This window comes from Fringilla coelebs, assembly GCF_963513975.1.
Source record: "Fringilla coelebs genome assembly, chromosome: 4".
In the NCBI taxonomy this organism is placed as follows: domain Eukaryota; kingdom Metazoa; phylum Chordata; class Aves; order Passeriformes; family Fringillidae; genus Fringilla; species Fringilla coelebs.
The window spans coordinates 41,014,391-41,028,048 of record NC_140032.1 but is presented as its reverse complement, the minus strand read 5'-3'; the positions used below and the strand labels follow the sequence as shown (position 1 = coordinate 41,028,048).

Genomic DNA, 13,658 nt, shown 5'->3' with positions numbered 1-13,658 from the left:
TATTCTTTTAACTTCCGTGTGGTTCCGATGGTTTTCCCTTGTGGCTGCTGTGCCAGGTAAGACTGAACCAAGCCCCTCAAGTCCTTCCTTCCCTCTCGGGGCAGTGATGAAGCTGCAGCCGCTCTGTGTCGCTTCCCCTTAGCAGGCAGAGGCAGGGCTGAACCCCGCTCATCCGCCTGCCTTCCCACCCAGCCAGGCTGCTCCTGGCGCTGGTGCAGTGTCCTGTGGGCTGTCTGTGGGTGCCTGCATGGCTTCTCCTTGTTGGACCGGACAGAGAGGAGGCAGCTGTGCCCAGTGGGGTTTGCTCACTGAGGTGTCCGATGGACCCAGTGCCCGAGAGAGCATCTTCATCTCATCCTGCCGGGGCCGGCATTACTCCTCTGTGTAAAGGAGGCAAACAAGCCTCTAAAGTACTTTCCACAGAATAATCATCGAGCCGGAATGTATGTAAGTCCAGCCTGTTCAGCAGTGGAAGGGCACTAGCTTGTGCTTTCCATCCGGTTTCAAGGTGCTTGGAGCTGCATTTACATTGCATGCCGTGCTCTGCTCTAAGGGTGAAAATGTGCGCTGAAGTCAGATCAGAGCAGTGTCCCAACTAAGCCCATCTGAAATATAGAAATAGATTCAACCCCGAGTAATACCTAAAAAAAAAGCAAACATCAAACTTACTTCCCTCTTTCCCTCTCAGAATTCTACCGTTGCTTATAGGAAGAGATAAAAAAATTTAAAAATCCCAAAAGATAATAATTTGGAGTTATTAAATCTCTGTTTCAGAAAATATCTGAGCTAAGAAATAAATTCAGGCTTGATGTATATTCTGTGGAAAGTACTTTAGAACTTCAGTTAGTTATCTGTTTGCCTCCTTTACACAGAGGAGTAATGCCAGCTCTGGAAGGATGTGACCACCAGTAGCTTTTGAGATTAATTTTTGGGTGTATGGGCTTTTGGAGTTGCAAATATGTACTTCAGTATGATCATTTGCCTGATAGCCTGGGAATAATTTTCATGTGACCTACTGTTGATGCTTCAAGTAAGATTTATATCTCTTGGAAGCGATGCTCTGAAATATGTTGCAAATATATCTGCTAACAAAGAAAAAGAGCATGACTCTTGGCTATCTTGTGTGTGTAACTTCTGAGAAAATTTTATCTGTCTAAATGAATTTTAATGCTTTCTTTAAAAGCATGAATGGAAAGGATGTATTTTGGGATATAAACTTTCAAAATTGTGGTGTAATATTTTCTTCCTCTTCCTTACGATTGTATTGTATCTGCCTTTTTTTTTTAACTCATAAATATGAAGAAAATGAGCGGCATTATTTCCCATTAATAAAACCCCAAACTCTCAAAAGCAAAAAGAAATAGTGCAATTTTCCTTTAGCAAATACCCACTGTTGCCTTTGTGGTTGGAAAGGGGAATTTATTTTTGTTTTGTTTGTTTTGTGTTTTTGCTTTGGTTGGTTGTAAGCCAGCAATATAAAATGATTGTAAGCCAGCCACAGAAAACAAGTCACTGTATTTTCTGTTGATTATAGTACTACTGAGATATTTTCGTAGTAAGTTCTGGCAGAGCACAGCTCTCAACGCGTGCGGGTTCCCTTTGTTTCTGGATGTGGGTTGTCATGGCAATAAGCCGGGAGCTGCAGCCTGGAGCTGCTCGTTGCTTAAGCCCAGCTCAGTGGTGGTGGTTTGTGACAAGTAACTTCTGGAGGAGTGGGCAGGGTCTCCCCGGGCATCAAGGGCTCCTAGAAAACTCCAGTTTCCAGAGCGGAGGTGGCCCTGGTGCTTTGGGTAGTTCTGCAAGGAGGGTATTGCTGGCTGGGCTGGGATTGAATTGTGCCTGGGAACTGATTTTTCTTGGCGAGGGTGGAGCCTGTGTTTCTGGGTAGCTTTGGGGTTTCTTTGGTTTTGGTTGGCAAGGGAGAAAATGCACAAACCAGAGTGGAGTGTGATGACGTTCGGCACTCAGGACAGTGCTGAAACCCCCGTTTCATTGCTGGGCTGCTCCTTCCCAACAGCACGAGCAGGTTTGTTCCAAGGTCTTGTTTTAAAAGCAAGACATTGCATTTTATAATGCAGTTATGTCTGAGAAGTTGGATGAACATAAGCATTTGGGACTGTTACAGCTTCAGATGCAGACAGATGATCACAGGTGATTGTGCAGGGGTGGCTTACTGGGTCACCCCTTCATCAGCTCAGGCACATTTCTGCCTTATCCTGGTACTGAATTTACAGTTTGTTCACGAGGGAAAGCTTAAAGTATTCACAGGAGCAATTACCACATCAGTTGATGAAAGGCACCTTTTCTATGTCACTGTGACATTTTTGCTCGTGATTTGGAGTACCTGCCCCATTAACACATCTGGTCCACCATGTGTTCATCCACCTTAAACACCAGTATGCTATGAAGTATACATTGTTGGGATTTATGATCACAGCACTTCTAATGATGCATTTGAAGAAGGAATACTGTATAGCTGTGGCTATGATGTTGAAGGACCAGGACCTAGGCTTTACAAAAACTTAATTTTTTCAGAAAATAGATTGCCCTTGCTCACTATAAGGGAGTTTGTACGATGGTTTCATTTAGATCCAGTTTGTAGTGATGTGCTTCCTTCATGGCGAGTTGTTTGGCTTAGTTATTCCTAGGTTGTGTGAACTACAGTCCTTGTGAGTATCCTAGTTCCATGGATACTAACCTGCCTGCTTTGAAACCTGTAGATTAATTAAACACTCTTAAAAAGCCCCCTAAACCCACTACTAAAAGTATCTGAGAACTGTTGTACCTTAATCTTGCTCTCACAGCTCTTGGGGAATCCTCTAAGCACAGCTAACTACTGACCAATTTTGGGAAGGCAGCCTTAGGTGATATACCACGGTCTTCTTTTCCTGGCCACCTTAGTTCTTTGTGATGTTGATCTCTAGGCTGATGTCCTTTTAAAGTGCTTCTGCCATCACAACCAGGAATTACTTTTTGACTATTAACTCCAGGTCATTTGTGTTTCACTTCGTTTTCCCCTTTTCAGTTCCTGATTTTTTTTTAAAGTTTTTTTTTTTTTAATGGAAAGCTGCCAATCATTTTAGTACTGTATATTTGGATAACTAACATAAAATTGGTCTATGCTACAAGTAGTTGTTTAAAAATAAGTACCACCATGTTTAGTAGCTCATCTATTTGTTAGTGCAAGATTGATTTTTGTTAATAGGATACTGGGTATTATTTCATATAGCTAATGGAAAATATGGGATAAATAACCCTATCTCAAAACAATTTGAAATCCTCCTTAGCATTAAAAATCCCCTCTGCAACAAAAGATGTGAATATTTATGCAGTGAATGTGAAAATGGATTTAACAGCCTTAATACAAACCTCCAACTACTGATAATAAATACATATATATATTTAATGATGAATAACTGAAGTTCCTTTTATAATTATGGACTATGCTGTCAGCAGGAAGGATCTTTTGTGGTGGAACTGCTTTTCTGGGATTTGGACAGGCGATCAACCTTTGGATTTCTGACTACAGAACTTGGGCTTTTGTGTTAAGCATTTAATTGTCTGACTTCTGAGAGGCCGGAAGGCAGAAAAGAAATGCACTGCACTACCCTGTAATTTCCTACACTCATTAGTTTGCTCATGGACTTCTATGCCATGGCAGGCTCTAATTTCCCATCTACCCTTTCCATGTTCATCCCCCCATCTTATAGGATGATTATAATAATGAATGTCTTAATTTTTTTTTTCCCCCACTCTTCTTTATTCTGCTGAAAGCTTTATGACCAGCAGGATATGTTGAATCAATTGGGCTACTCTTGAGACAGTGTTAAAAGCCTGTTGGGTGGGTGTGGGTGGGTCATTGAACCTTCCCACTCATTTTTGTGCACTTTCAATTAGAAAAAAAATTTCTAAAATGCAAAAATTTGCATGCAATGAAATTGTCTTTTGAGGGGAAACTCTTTAGAAAGAAAATAATTCACAAAAGTAATGAAGTATCTTTGAAAGACAGGAAAGCTGATTTCAGTACCCTGCTGAAACATCATATTTCTCTGCAGTTGTTTTACTGCGATCCTGTGGTGTTTCTCCAGCATCTGACGTTGAAGCAGTAATTCATCAAGTCTTTGGAAAAGTGTGGTGTTGTTCTGTACTGGGACTACTCCCAGGAAAATGGGATTTCTCCTTTTTCTTTATGGGCTTTTGGAGTTGCTCCTGATTAGCTTCATGCATGGGTGCTTCAGTTCCAGATTAAAATTGCCTGTTCCTCCTGTTTCTATTCCAGTTTAAGAATTCCACCCAGAACAAATACCCTCACCCTCCCCATGGTGGAATTAAAAATAACAATTTTTTGTGTGTCAACAACTCCTAACAAGATCAATACAATATCTCTTTTCCACTGCCCAGAGGAAGTGAGGGCTTGGGTTGGCTGGATGGCCTGGAAGCTCCCTTCTGGTGAGGGCTGATTCCCAAGCTAACCCATGCCTGGTGGCTGTGGAGCGATGTTTTGTCAGGAATTTCGCAGAATATAATGCATATTATTTGAGATAAATGCATGCAGGTTAAGATGGTAAGATTTTCCAGAACTTTCAGGTAAATTTACAAAACGTATGCTTTTCCTTAAAACATGGCCCATGGAATTTCATTCATGTATGAATGAAGTGAGGCTCATTAAACATATGTAATTTCAATTAAATATTTAATTTCTTCTCATATAGCTGCCAATTCAGCATCAATAAATTATTTCCAATAACTTAGGCTTTAGTTTATTTTAAGCCACAGATCTTTATGTACAAGAGTAAGGATGGCTTGCAGAAAAATGTTGTTGTAGCTTACAGTAATGTCAAAAAGAAAAATGAAATTGGTAGGATTGGATCCTGGCAGGCTTCCCATGTGGCAGTGCCACCACCTGAATTTGAAGGTCGTAGCGTAAGAAAAAGAATGTTAAAAATTTGCAGACAAATACTTCTTTTTAATCTCTTTATGGCTCAGTGATAAGCATACCTGGGCATGCTCCTGCACAGCAGTTATGAGTGTGGTTGAGTTTTTTTCTGCTGCTGGCACACTGGAGGTGAAGGTGAAATATTCCTCTTCATGTGTGCATGGTGGTGATTTTGGTATCAGCAATACTGGATTCTTCTGTCACTGTGGAAGTCAGTTTTGGTGGTTTGTTCCTGTGTATGGTTCCAGGTGCTGGGTGTGTGAAGAAAAGCGAAAAAGAGAGGATCCTATAGCTACCATGTGAAAGAGAGGCAGGACTTCAACAGCCTGGGTTTGGACTTTGGCTTTGTTGCTCAATAAGAAGCAAACATGTGGCATTGCTGCTCTTGTTAGTACATCCCAACTTGGGAAGGTCCCGGTCTGAGCTAAAATAACTGTTCAGTGAGCCATATAGAAATGCCTCTCTTCCTGCCAGCAGTTTCATGGTCTGTTGAAACCTATCACAGACTGAGAGGTCCCACCTCCTCCAGGCTGCAGGAGGGTTGCCTCCATGACCTGACACTGGAGCTTGTGAGCCTCATGCTGCCAGGAGAGCAGCTCAGAGTTGGGTCCCTGTGAGCAGGTGCTCACCCTGGGGCCAGGAAGGCGGAGGAATCAGCAAGGAGGGACCAGGTGGGACCTCCTGTCTTCACAGCAGTGAAACCTGGGCTTGGGGTGAGGTTTGGAGGGGAGAGTGCAACATTTGGAGCCTGGTTCTCCTGGTGGTGGGCTGAGGGTGAACTAAAGATAGGTTATTTTTAAGAAATCAGCCTTTTGAAATACATTGCACTCTCAGCACACAGATCTTTTTGAGCCTCAGGTGCTTTGAAAAGTTGCTTTTTCTTCTATCCTTCAAGACCATGAATCAAGAAGTTAGCTGGTTTTCTATTTTTCCTTTTGATTTGAAAGAAACGAAACTATTATAAGATGAAAGCTGCTCTCTGCTTGTTTGCCACATCACAAAAATGAGTGAATTTCTTACTTGGAGAGCAATGAATTTCTCAGGATTTTGCTTAAGTGTGGCAGGGATGAATAGTTGACTTTGGCCTGTAGTTTCACACCTTAATGCAAACCAGGGCTGAAACCAGTGAAAGCTTACAATTTTTAGAGAGGTTTAATTTTTTTCAGTCCAAAATAGCAAATTTTCACATCTCTCTCCTTTTAATAAAGAAAAAAAATGCCTTCATTAAGCTATTATGAATTTGGGGCCAGCATTGTGGTTTGAGTTTCTCTGGTTTGTGTAACTGGCAAATATGTTTGAAGCAAATGGATAGAAAAGTCTGGGCATAAACATAGACAGATTTTTATTAGAATGGAGAGCAGAGGTAGAGTTGCAGACCAGTATGTTTCTCTAGATCTAATTGAAGTTGAGCTGTGTTAAAACTTGAGTGTCTCTGTTTTGTTTCAAAGTACAGTCAGAAGTTTAAAGTGATCCATCTGACACCACAGAAACAAGTAAATTAAGAAATAACACTGAATTAAACAAATTTTGCGCTGCTTCCCACACAGCAACCCAAGCATATGACTTTGGCTGCGGTACAGATTTAAGTGTAGATTAGATTTCAGTCTTTTAGCTTTCATTTAAATAAAAACACGCTCTAAAAGCTGCACTAATTCGTGCTTTGCATTTAATTTTTGGGTTCAGAGATGTTTTTCAAGCTGTTGCCACAACCTTTGTGTAGCAAGATCAGCTGAGGCTTTGCGTGGCTTTTGTCTTTTTTTCTTTTTTAAATTCTGCTGGCTAGATGAGGCTCGGAAGCAGAAAGCAGAGGAACTACTGGGCTTTTGGGTAAGTGGCAGAATATTTAACCTGTTGTAGTGTGATGCTTTAGCTTTGCTCGTCTCGGCGTGTTCAAACTCTGAATATGTTACATTGGTAACAATGAAGGGGGAAACTGGGGAGAATGGCGTTCTCTGAAGTTTCGGTGGCTCGCTCTGCCCTCCGGTGGTTATTTGGGAACATGCCTTGTGAAAACAGCATCCGAGGAAGCGTCCGGGCTGGTGTCACCTGCCTGGACATCTGCACAGCCTGGGCATGGGCTGGGGCGGCTCTCGGGGACGCTGCGAGCTGGCAGCAGGGTTTGTGTCAGTCAGCGGGCTCAAGGGCTTTGCTTAACTCGTCGGCATAAATCATCTCATGTCCTTTAAAGATGCAGTTCTGCTCCTGAGAAATTGAGAAGTTTAGCTTTTTGTCAAGCGTCTTGAATATCAAAATCAAAAACGTTCATAGCTTACACGCCTAAGTTTATGTGTGTGTGTTATTTTTTGTGAAATGGTTTCATTTCAAGCACTTGGAGTCTCTTTAGAATATTGCAACACTTGGCACAGATGTTTCCAAAGGACTCTTGCATTCTGTCAGTTCACTTTGAATTAAGAAGTTGAAACAGCTATTTGTGTTCAATAAAGAGTATTTTTGCCAAGTAAGCGCAGCGCTGTTTTTCCTGAGATAAATGGAAAACTGATGTGACCTAACAAGAATATCTTGATATTCTGATTTTGCTTTTTTTACATTGCCTTTCTCCTCTTTAATGCTGCAGGCTGGCTGGAAGTGTGCAGAGCCTATTGACCACACATGAATATATATATTTGCTTTTTTGAATCTACTGTAGTTTTTTGTACTTTGCAGTTGATTGAAAGGAGTGTTGCTGGATTTTTGTTACTTCAATTTCAATGCCAAACTTGTGGTGCTAGAGGGAGCTGTTCCCTGCCAGACGTCTCTGGAAAGATACCGCTGAAGGAATGGGCAGCAGCTCACTTTGGCACTTGTCAGAAATATCCAGTGCATGGCAGCTGAGATGTTAGAATGTTTTCTTGCTGCCTCTTTTTTTTTTTCCCCAAACAGGAAAAAGCCCCACACCTTAGTTCTCTCAGTGATGAGGTATCTTTAGCCAGCAACTATGATGGAAGCACAAGTAAAGACTTAATTAACTGTGTTTTTTTCCTCATCTCTCCCTTTTATTAGTTTTTTAGATTAAAAAAAAAATCTCTTTTATCCCTTTTTAAAAATTTTTTTCAAAGTCAAGGACCTTCACAATCTGCTGTTCCTCATCTGGGGACCTATGGGATGTTGTATTTGCAAATATTTGACAAGTGTGCTTGTATTTTGAAAGGGAATCGCTTACTTTAAAAAAAAGAGTTCCACTAAACATACCTTGTTGCTTGTGAAATTGGTCAGAATGACTTAAGGCTGGGCTGGATGAGGCTTTGAGCAACCTTATCTAGTGAAAGGAGACCCTGCCCATGCAGGGATGTTGGAATGATGATCTTTAACATCCTTTTTAACCCCAGCTGTTCTATGGTTCTATGACTCCCTTCCCTGTTTAATGCATTCCCCCTGCACTGAGTCACTTCAGCTGCATTCCTCTCGGAGCACAACCCGTGTTCATCACTCCTTTGTAACATCTGTGGGGTTGGTCACTAGGTTTGTGTCACCCATCAGTTTTGAAAACCACATGCCCATGGGTCCACTCCTGAGTCTGTAAGCTAGCATCCTTAATGGTTCTCTATTTATTCTTCTGTGAATACAGCAGAGAGTCTCTGCCACTCCAGAGAAAGATGGTGGCAGAAAGTTAGTCTCCTTTTTTTCTCTGCTTGTTGTTAGAGAGACTTGCTGGAAATGGGTTAGAGCAGCACTTTCTGGCCAGGCTCTTTTCCATGTAAGATGCTGCTACGAGCATCCATGCCTCAGTGGTCCCCTCCCAGCTTCCCACGGCAGCTGCTGGCTGGTGCTGTGGAGTGCGTGTGTCCGGGTGGGCAGCAGCGGTGCCGCAGGGACTGTCTGGCTGCCATCTCACCCTGCTGCCAGCTCAGGGCTCTTGGATCCCCTGCTCCAGCCTGTCTGCCTAGTGAGCAGGACACCCTGACTACAGCAGACATGTCTTCTCACACACTTTTATTTGTAGGGAAAAACAGCAAAAAGGCGAGCCGCTGCTGTGTGTTCTCTTCAGAGCCTTGTACGTACTGAGTCCCTCCATCCCAATTACTTTTGCCTTTGATGTGCCCTCTGCTGTTCGCAGGACCAATGCCTCTAGAGGGCAAGGGAACAGAAGGGCCAAAATTGAAGTGAAATCGCAGCACTTTGGCTTGTGTGTTTCTTCTGTTTTCTCAAATGGAACATTTGCCTTTTCTGCTGTGAGAAAAAGGCGTTCTTTTTGTTACAGAATGAGGGGCATCTATCTAGCCTTAGCCACTGAGCGTAACTCCTGGCATCTTTTCTGATCTGTACCATGTTTTTAACAACTGCAGCATGTTTCTACACTGAATGTATTTCACGGGATTTTCTTTTTCTTTCTTAAATTCAAGTTCTCTCTGCGATGTCAATTCTTTGTCTTTGCCAAAAGAGCGTTCTTTCATTGTGTCTCAAAAAGCATTCCTGTACTTTTTAGGCAATTTTAAATTCACAGATATTTCACAGTGATCAAATCTTCCATAAATTTCTGGCTTTAATATATTCCATTCCTTGAAAAACATCTTCTCACAGTAAGTTATGAGACTTGTGTTAGTTTATTCTCAACTTTGTCTGCCTCAGTTACTGGGTGAGGACTGTTGCTCTGATTTTCAATGAATTATGGATCATACTTTGTCTCTCAACTAGCAAGTTTTAAAATAAGAAAAAGGGTGATGAAACAGTATGAAATCCATGAGCCAAAGTTAAATCACTCTAAATAGAGGTTGTTGGCCTCACTGAAAATTTCTCTTAAATGCTGTAGTTATTTTAAGTATAACTTGAGCAAAGCCTCTAGCCTGGCATTAGTGTTTCCACAGTTGCACTTTAGGATGTTTTAGTCTTGGATGTTGTTTTCATATCTTTATTAATGTTTTGTCAGCTGGATATTGGCAGTCCACAATGGTTGAATGTGAAACGTCACAATATTATAATTAGGATCATATTTGGTTTTTCTTATTATGTCACTAATTTTCTGTTCATGCCAGCATTTTTTTCTCTTTTTAGATTGTAGATTATCTTCTGTTTGAAGAGGATACAATTTTATAAATATCTCTGCATAATGGAGTCTTTTGTTAGACTCTGTTGTACTTTTTTTTCTTTTCCCCTGAAAACAAGAAAAAACCTGATTTCTTATGACCTTGTTTTACAAAGTAAATGGAAGTTTTGGGGATGTTGGCTTTGGAAAGCAGGACTGTGATGGTTGCAAAATAGTTCATTGTAGTTCTGAACTAGGCCTGTTTCCTAGACATAGCATAATGACAGCAAAAGCAGAAAGATTTCTGTATGCTATGTGGACATGCTATCGTTCTTCCCCATGTGAGGTTCCATATTGTAATCAAAGCTGTTCTTGCAGTTTGCCTTTAATCTCCTGAAGTCCCCACTACCCCTGTTAAAAGAGCTTTGGATGCTTTTAAAACCATTATTTTAACAGCTTGTATCAAACTGAGAGTACTAAAAATGTTTTCCTTATTTTTGTAGGACTTGGAGATTGTGTATTCATATTTACATGGAATGGAAGCATTGTCTAATCTGAGAGAGCATCAGCTAAGGTATGATATTGTGTCATTAAAAACCATATATGTTAATAATGCACTAACAAGGCAAAGGAGCAGTAATTTTGGTAACCATATACTACTCTTGTGTATCCTACTCAAACTGCCTATCACTGCATTCTTGTTTTCCCTTCTTTATTTTTCTAATGGTTCCTCCTTGTATGTCTGCACAGTGCATCTCTATTTGTTCCATCCTATTCTGTCTATTATGGATGCATTTGTTTTCTTTGCAGACTTTTGGACTAGAAGTAAATGCTTTACATACAGAGTACAAGCCCATCTATTGATGAAATCATTTATGTAATATAGTAGTCATGAGAGCAGAGTCTATTTGTCAGCCTCTGTTTCAGTTTGTGCTTGCTTTTGTGTGGAAATTTTAGACTCATTATGCACAACACATGCGAATAATACTTTGTAAAGATTTTTGATAAATGTCATCCACACTTTTTATTAAAATGCTTCATGAAGCAAATTAATTCAAGTCAAAACTTTCCTGAGAGCTTCCTATTTTTTTTAAAAGACTTGTGTTTGTTTGATTTTTAGATAATTGTTGCAGTTGCCCTCCCACAGGCATCTTAGAGCAGAGGTTTCTAAGGGTATTTGGGAATCAGTGTGAGGCTGGCAGCTACAGAAGGAGGCCAGCACATCTCCTGTATGCCCTGTGGGTAGAGAGGGTGAATTACTGCTGGTTTATATCCTCAGCTTTGCCAACATTTGCCACATCTGAGGATGCTGAAGCAACTTTGAGTTGATTAATGCTGGTTTAGGTTCTAATTTCTGGCCTCTTGCTTCGTCATTCTGTGGGAGTCCACATTCTCGAGCCAATATTCTGTAATTCATAGAAAATAAAAGGCGGGGTTTTCTTTCTCACAAAGTGCTCAAGACACATTTTGCAATGTGAATGTTAACTTCAAAGCAGTCTCTGTAATTTTGCTTTGGAAGGAGGTCATGGTTACATTCAGTTGAAGTATTTTGTGTTATGTTGTTATGTGCAATACTTTGAGCACGTGAAGTTTTGCATAGCTGGGGTTAAACTGATGTTAACTTGTTTACAGAGATCAAAGTGTGCACATATGGTAGTGTGGTATGTTGATGTGTGCTTCTTGGCTTCCTGTGCAGCATGAGGTTGGTGCTGAGGAATGTGTGGAACCCGCTCTCCCAGCATAGCGAATTCCTCAAAGAGAGCTTCTGTTTACAGTACCATACATGGAAAAGGCCGGCTCCCGGCAGATGTTGGACTGAAAGCCTTTATAGTATCCTTTAGGATACAGCTCTTCTTGTGGCAGTGGAATGCCACAAAATCCTCTGAGATTCATTAAAACTCAATGTATTCAATGTAGCCCCTAGTAGTGAATAACTTACCATATGGCTTGCTGGTGATCTCATCTGTAATTTATTACATTTGTCGAGGAAGTGGATAAAGATCACGTTTGAGTGATTGAGCAAAAACTGGACACCAGTATTGGTCAGAACGAATTCAATTTTTCAAAGAGAAAGCAATCTAGTTTGTACAACTTGGTCACTGTGATTTCTAGCTGTTCCACTGTAACACAAAAATTGAAACGCTTGGCTGCCTTCTGTAAGAGGCATTTTCTCCCCTATTGCTGTCCTAATAATGGGACCAAAATGCTGTAAAACTCAGTGCCAGTGGTGAACTTGCGTGGCTTTATCAAGAATGTGCTTCCTTCTATCCCAATTCAGAGGGGAACAAAACTTGCTTGTTAAAGTGATTCTGTTTCCTGTGACTCCTGCTCTTACGTGGCACATTGCCCAGCATCATTCCAGACCAGTAGGGCACAGACTATCCTTGAGCAGTATTTAAATTTTTGAATCTGACTCCTAGCAATGACTTCTCTTCTGGTATCCTCTCACCAGTGACTTCATGTCTGTGCCCCCCTTCCCTCTCAAAACAGCATCAGAGAGGGAAGATGAAAACCCAGGAGGTAGAAGCAGACAGTAGCTTTCCAGTGTCTGTAAAACATTTTGACAAGACCCAATTTTATGGTGCAGAGAAGTGTCTGAAAAAAAATTGTTCTGTGGTTCAAAGTTTTTTTGTTGTGCCAGGATGGAAAAAGATTGAAATTGATATATAATACATAATGCTTAACTTCATACAATAGAGACATTTTTTTCAGTGAGAAAAGTTCTCAAAGATGGTCCAAAGTATAGATCTGAAATATCAGGGTGTGGGAAAGGCTGTGGTTGTAAAACTTGATTCTCAATTTTTAGATCTATCTATCTGCAAACAGAATGAAGATCTCAGTTTTCTATTAACGGTTCATGAATAGTCATGCTACCACTATAAGCCCGCCACTTCTGAACAGAAGAAACATTATTTCTTAGTGGGCTGAAGTTATAAGTAAAATCCTATGAGAGATGAATGCTAAGGTGACTTTTGTAGGAAATGAATGATCTGGGAAATGGCAATTGATTGTAATGTCAAACCCAGACCAACTCTTACAGGTCTCAAATCAACTTTTTGGATACTTTTTGCCTGAGTAGCAATTCCTGAGTGCTTTTGCCTGCTTATGATATTATTGCTGGCAGCTGGTCATTGATACACCGAGATTCTGATGATGGATTATGTGAGGAAAGAGAATTTATTTCCAGAATTTAAATATAGTTCCTTATTTGAATGTTCTCATGAGCCTCTTAGGTAAATCTCTGTCTGACTGTCAAATAGCCTTGGGGTTTGCAGTCTGCTTCAGAGCTATGCAAGGGCCAGGGGGAGGCAGTGGGATTTGTTTTGTCCCCATCCCCCCTGGTAATTCACAGGGCTGTTTCCTTAAGGCAGTAGACAGAAATGGCATTGTGATTTTTCTACATCAAGTTAACATTGCATTTCCTAGTATGTGGTAAGTTCTATTGTAGTTGCTCTCTATTATGCCACATTTGTCAGGCAGACAGTGAATACGAAAGCACTTTAATCCTCCCCTCTAGACAGAGGATTTTCCTGCAGGAAATTCTCTCCACTTTGAGCCCTCTGGGATTTTAGCATTAAAATCTCATGGTAATTTTCAAGTTGCTGAATTTTAGCAAAATGAGAAGCGCTGATTTACCAGGCAACACACAGTTTCTTATTTTACCTATTGGGCCTGACTTGAAAGAGTGCAGTTTTTATATTATATCTCTGATTAGTGTCACACATAGTACATTTCCAACCATTTCTAAAATTCAGAACTGTT

The 13,658-nt window shown here is 40.8% G+C and overlaps 1 protein-coding gene across 6 annotated transcripts in view; it reads left to right on the top strand.

Moving 5' to 3' along the window:
- Nucleotides 1-13,658, top strand: part of RAPGEF2 (Rap guanine nucleotide exchange factor 2) — a 183,738-nt gene that overhangs the window by 45,965 nt on the left and 124,115 nt on the right. For all 6 annotated transcript variants that reach the window (XR_014616117.1, XM_084204639.1, XM_084204637.1 and 3 more), the window contains exon 2: nt 10,400-10,470. Coding sequence is in view for 5 of the 6 variants with exons in the window: in XM_084204639.1 (XP_084060765.1) it covers nt 10,400-10,470 (71 nt within the window). In the remaining variant the exon portion in view is untranslated. The remainder of the gene's footprint in view (nt 1-10,399; nt 10,471-13,658) is intronic.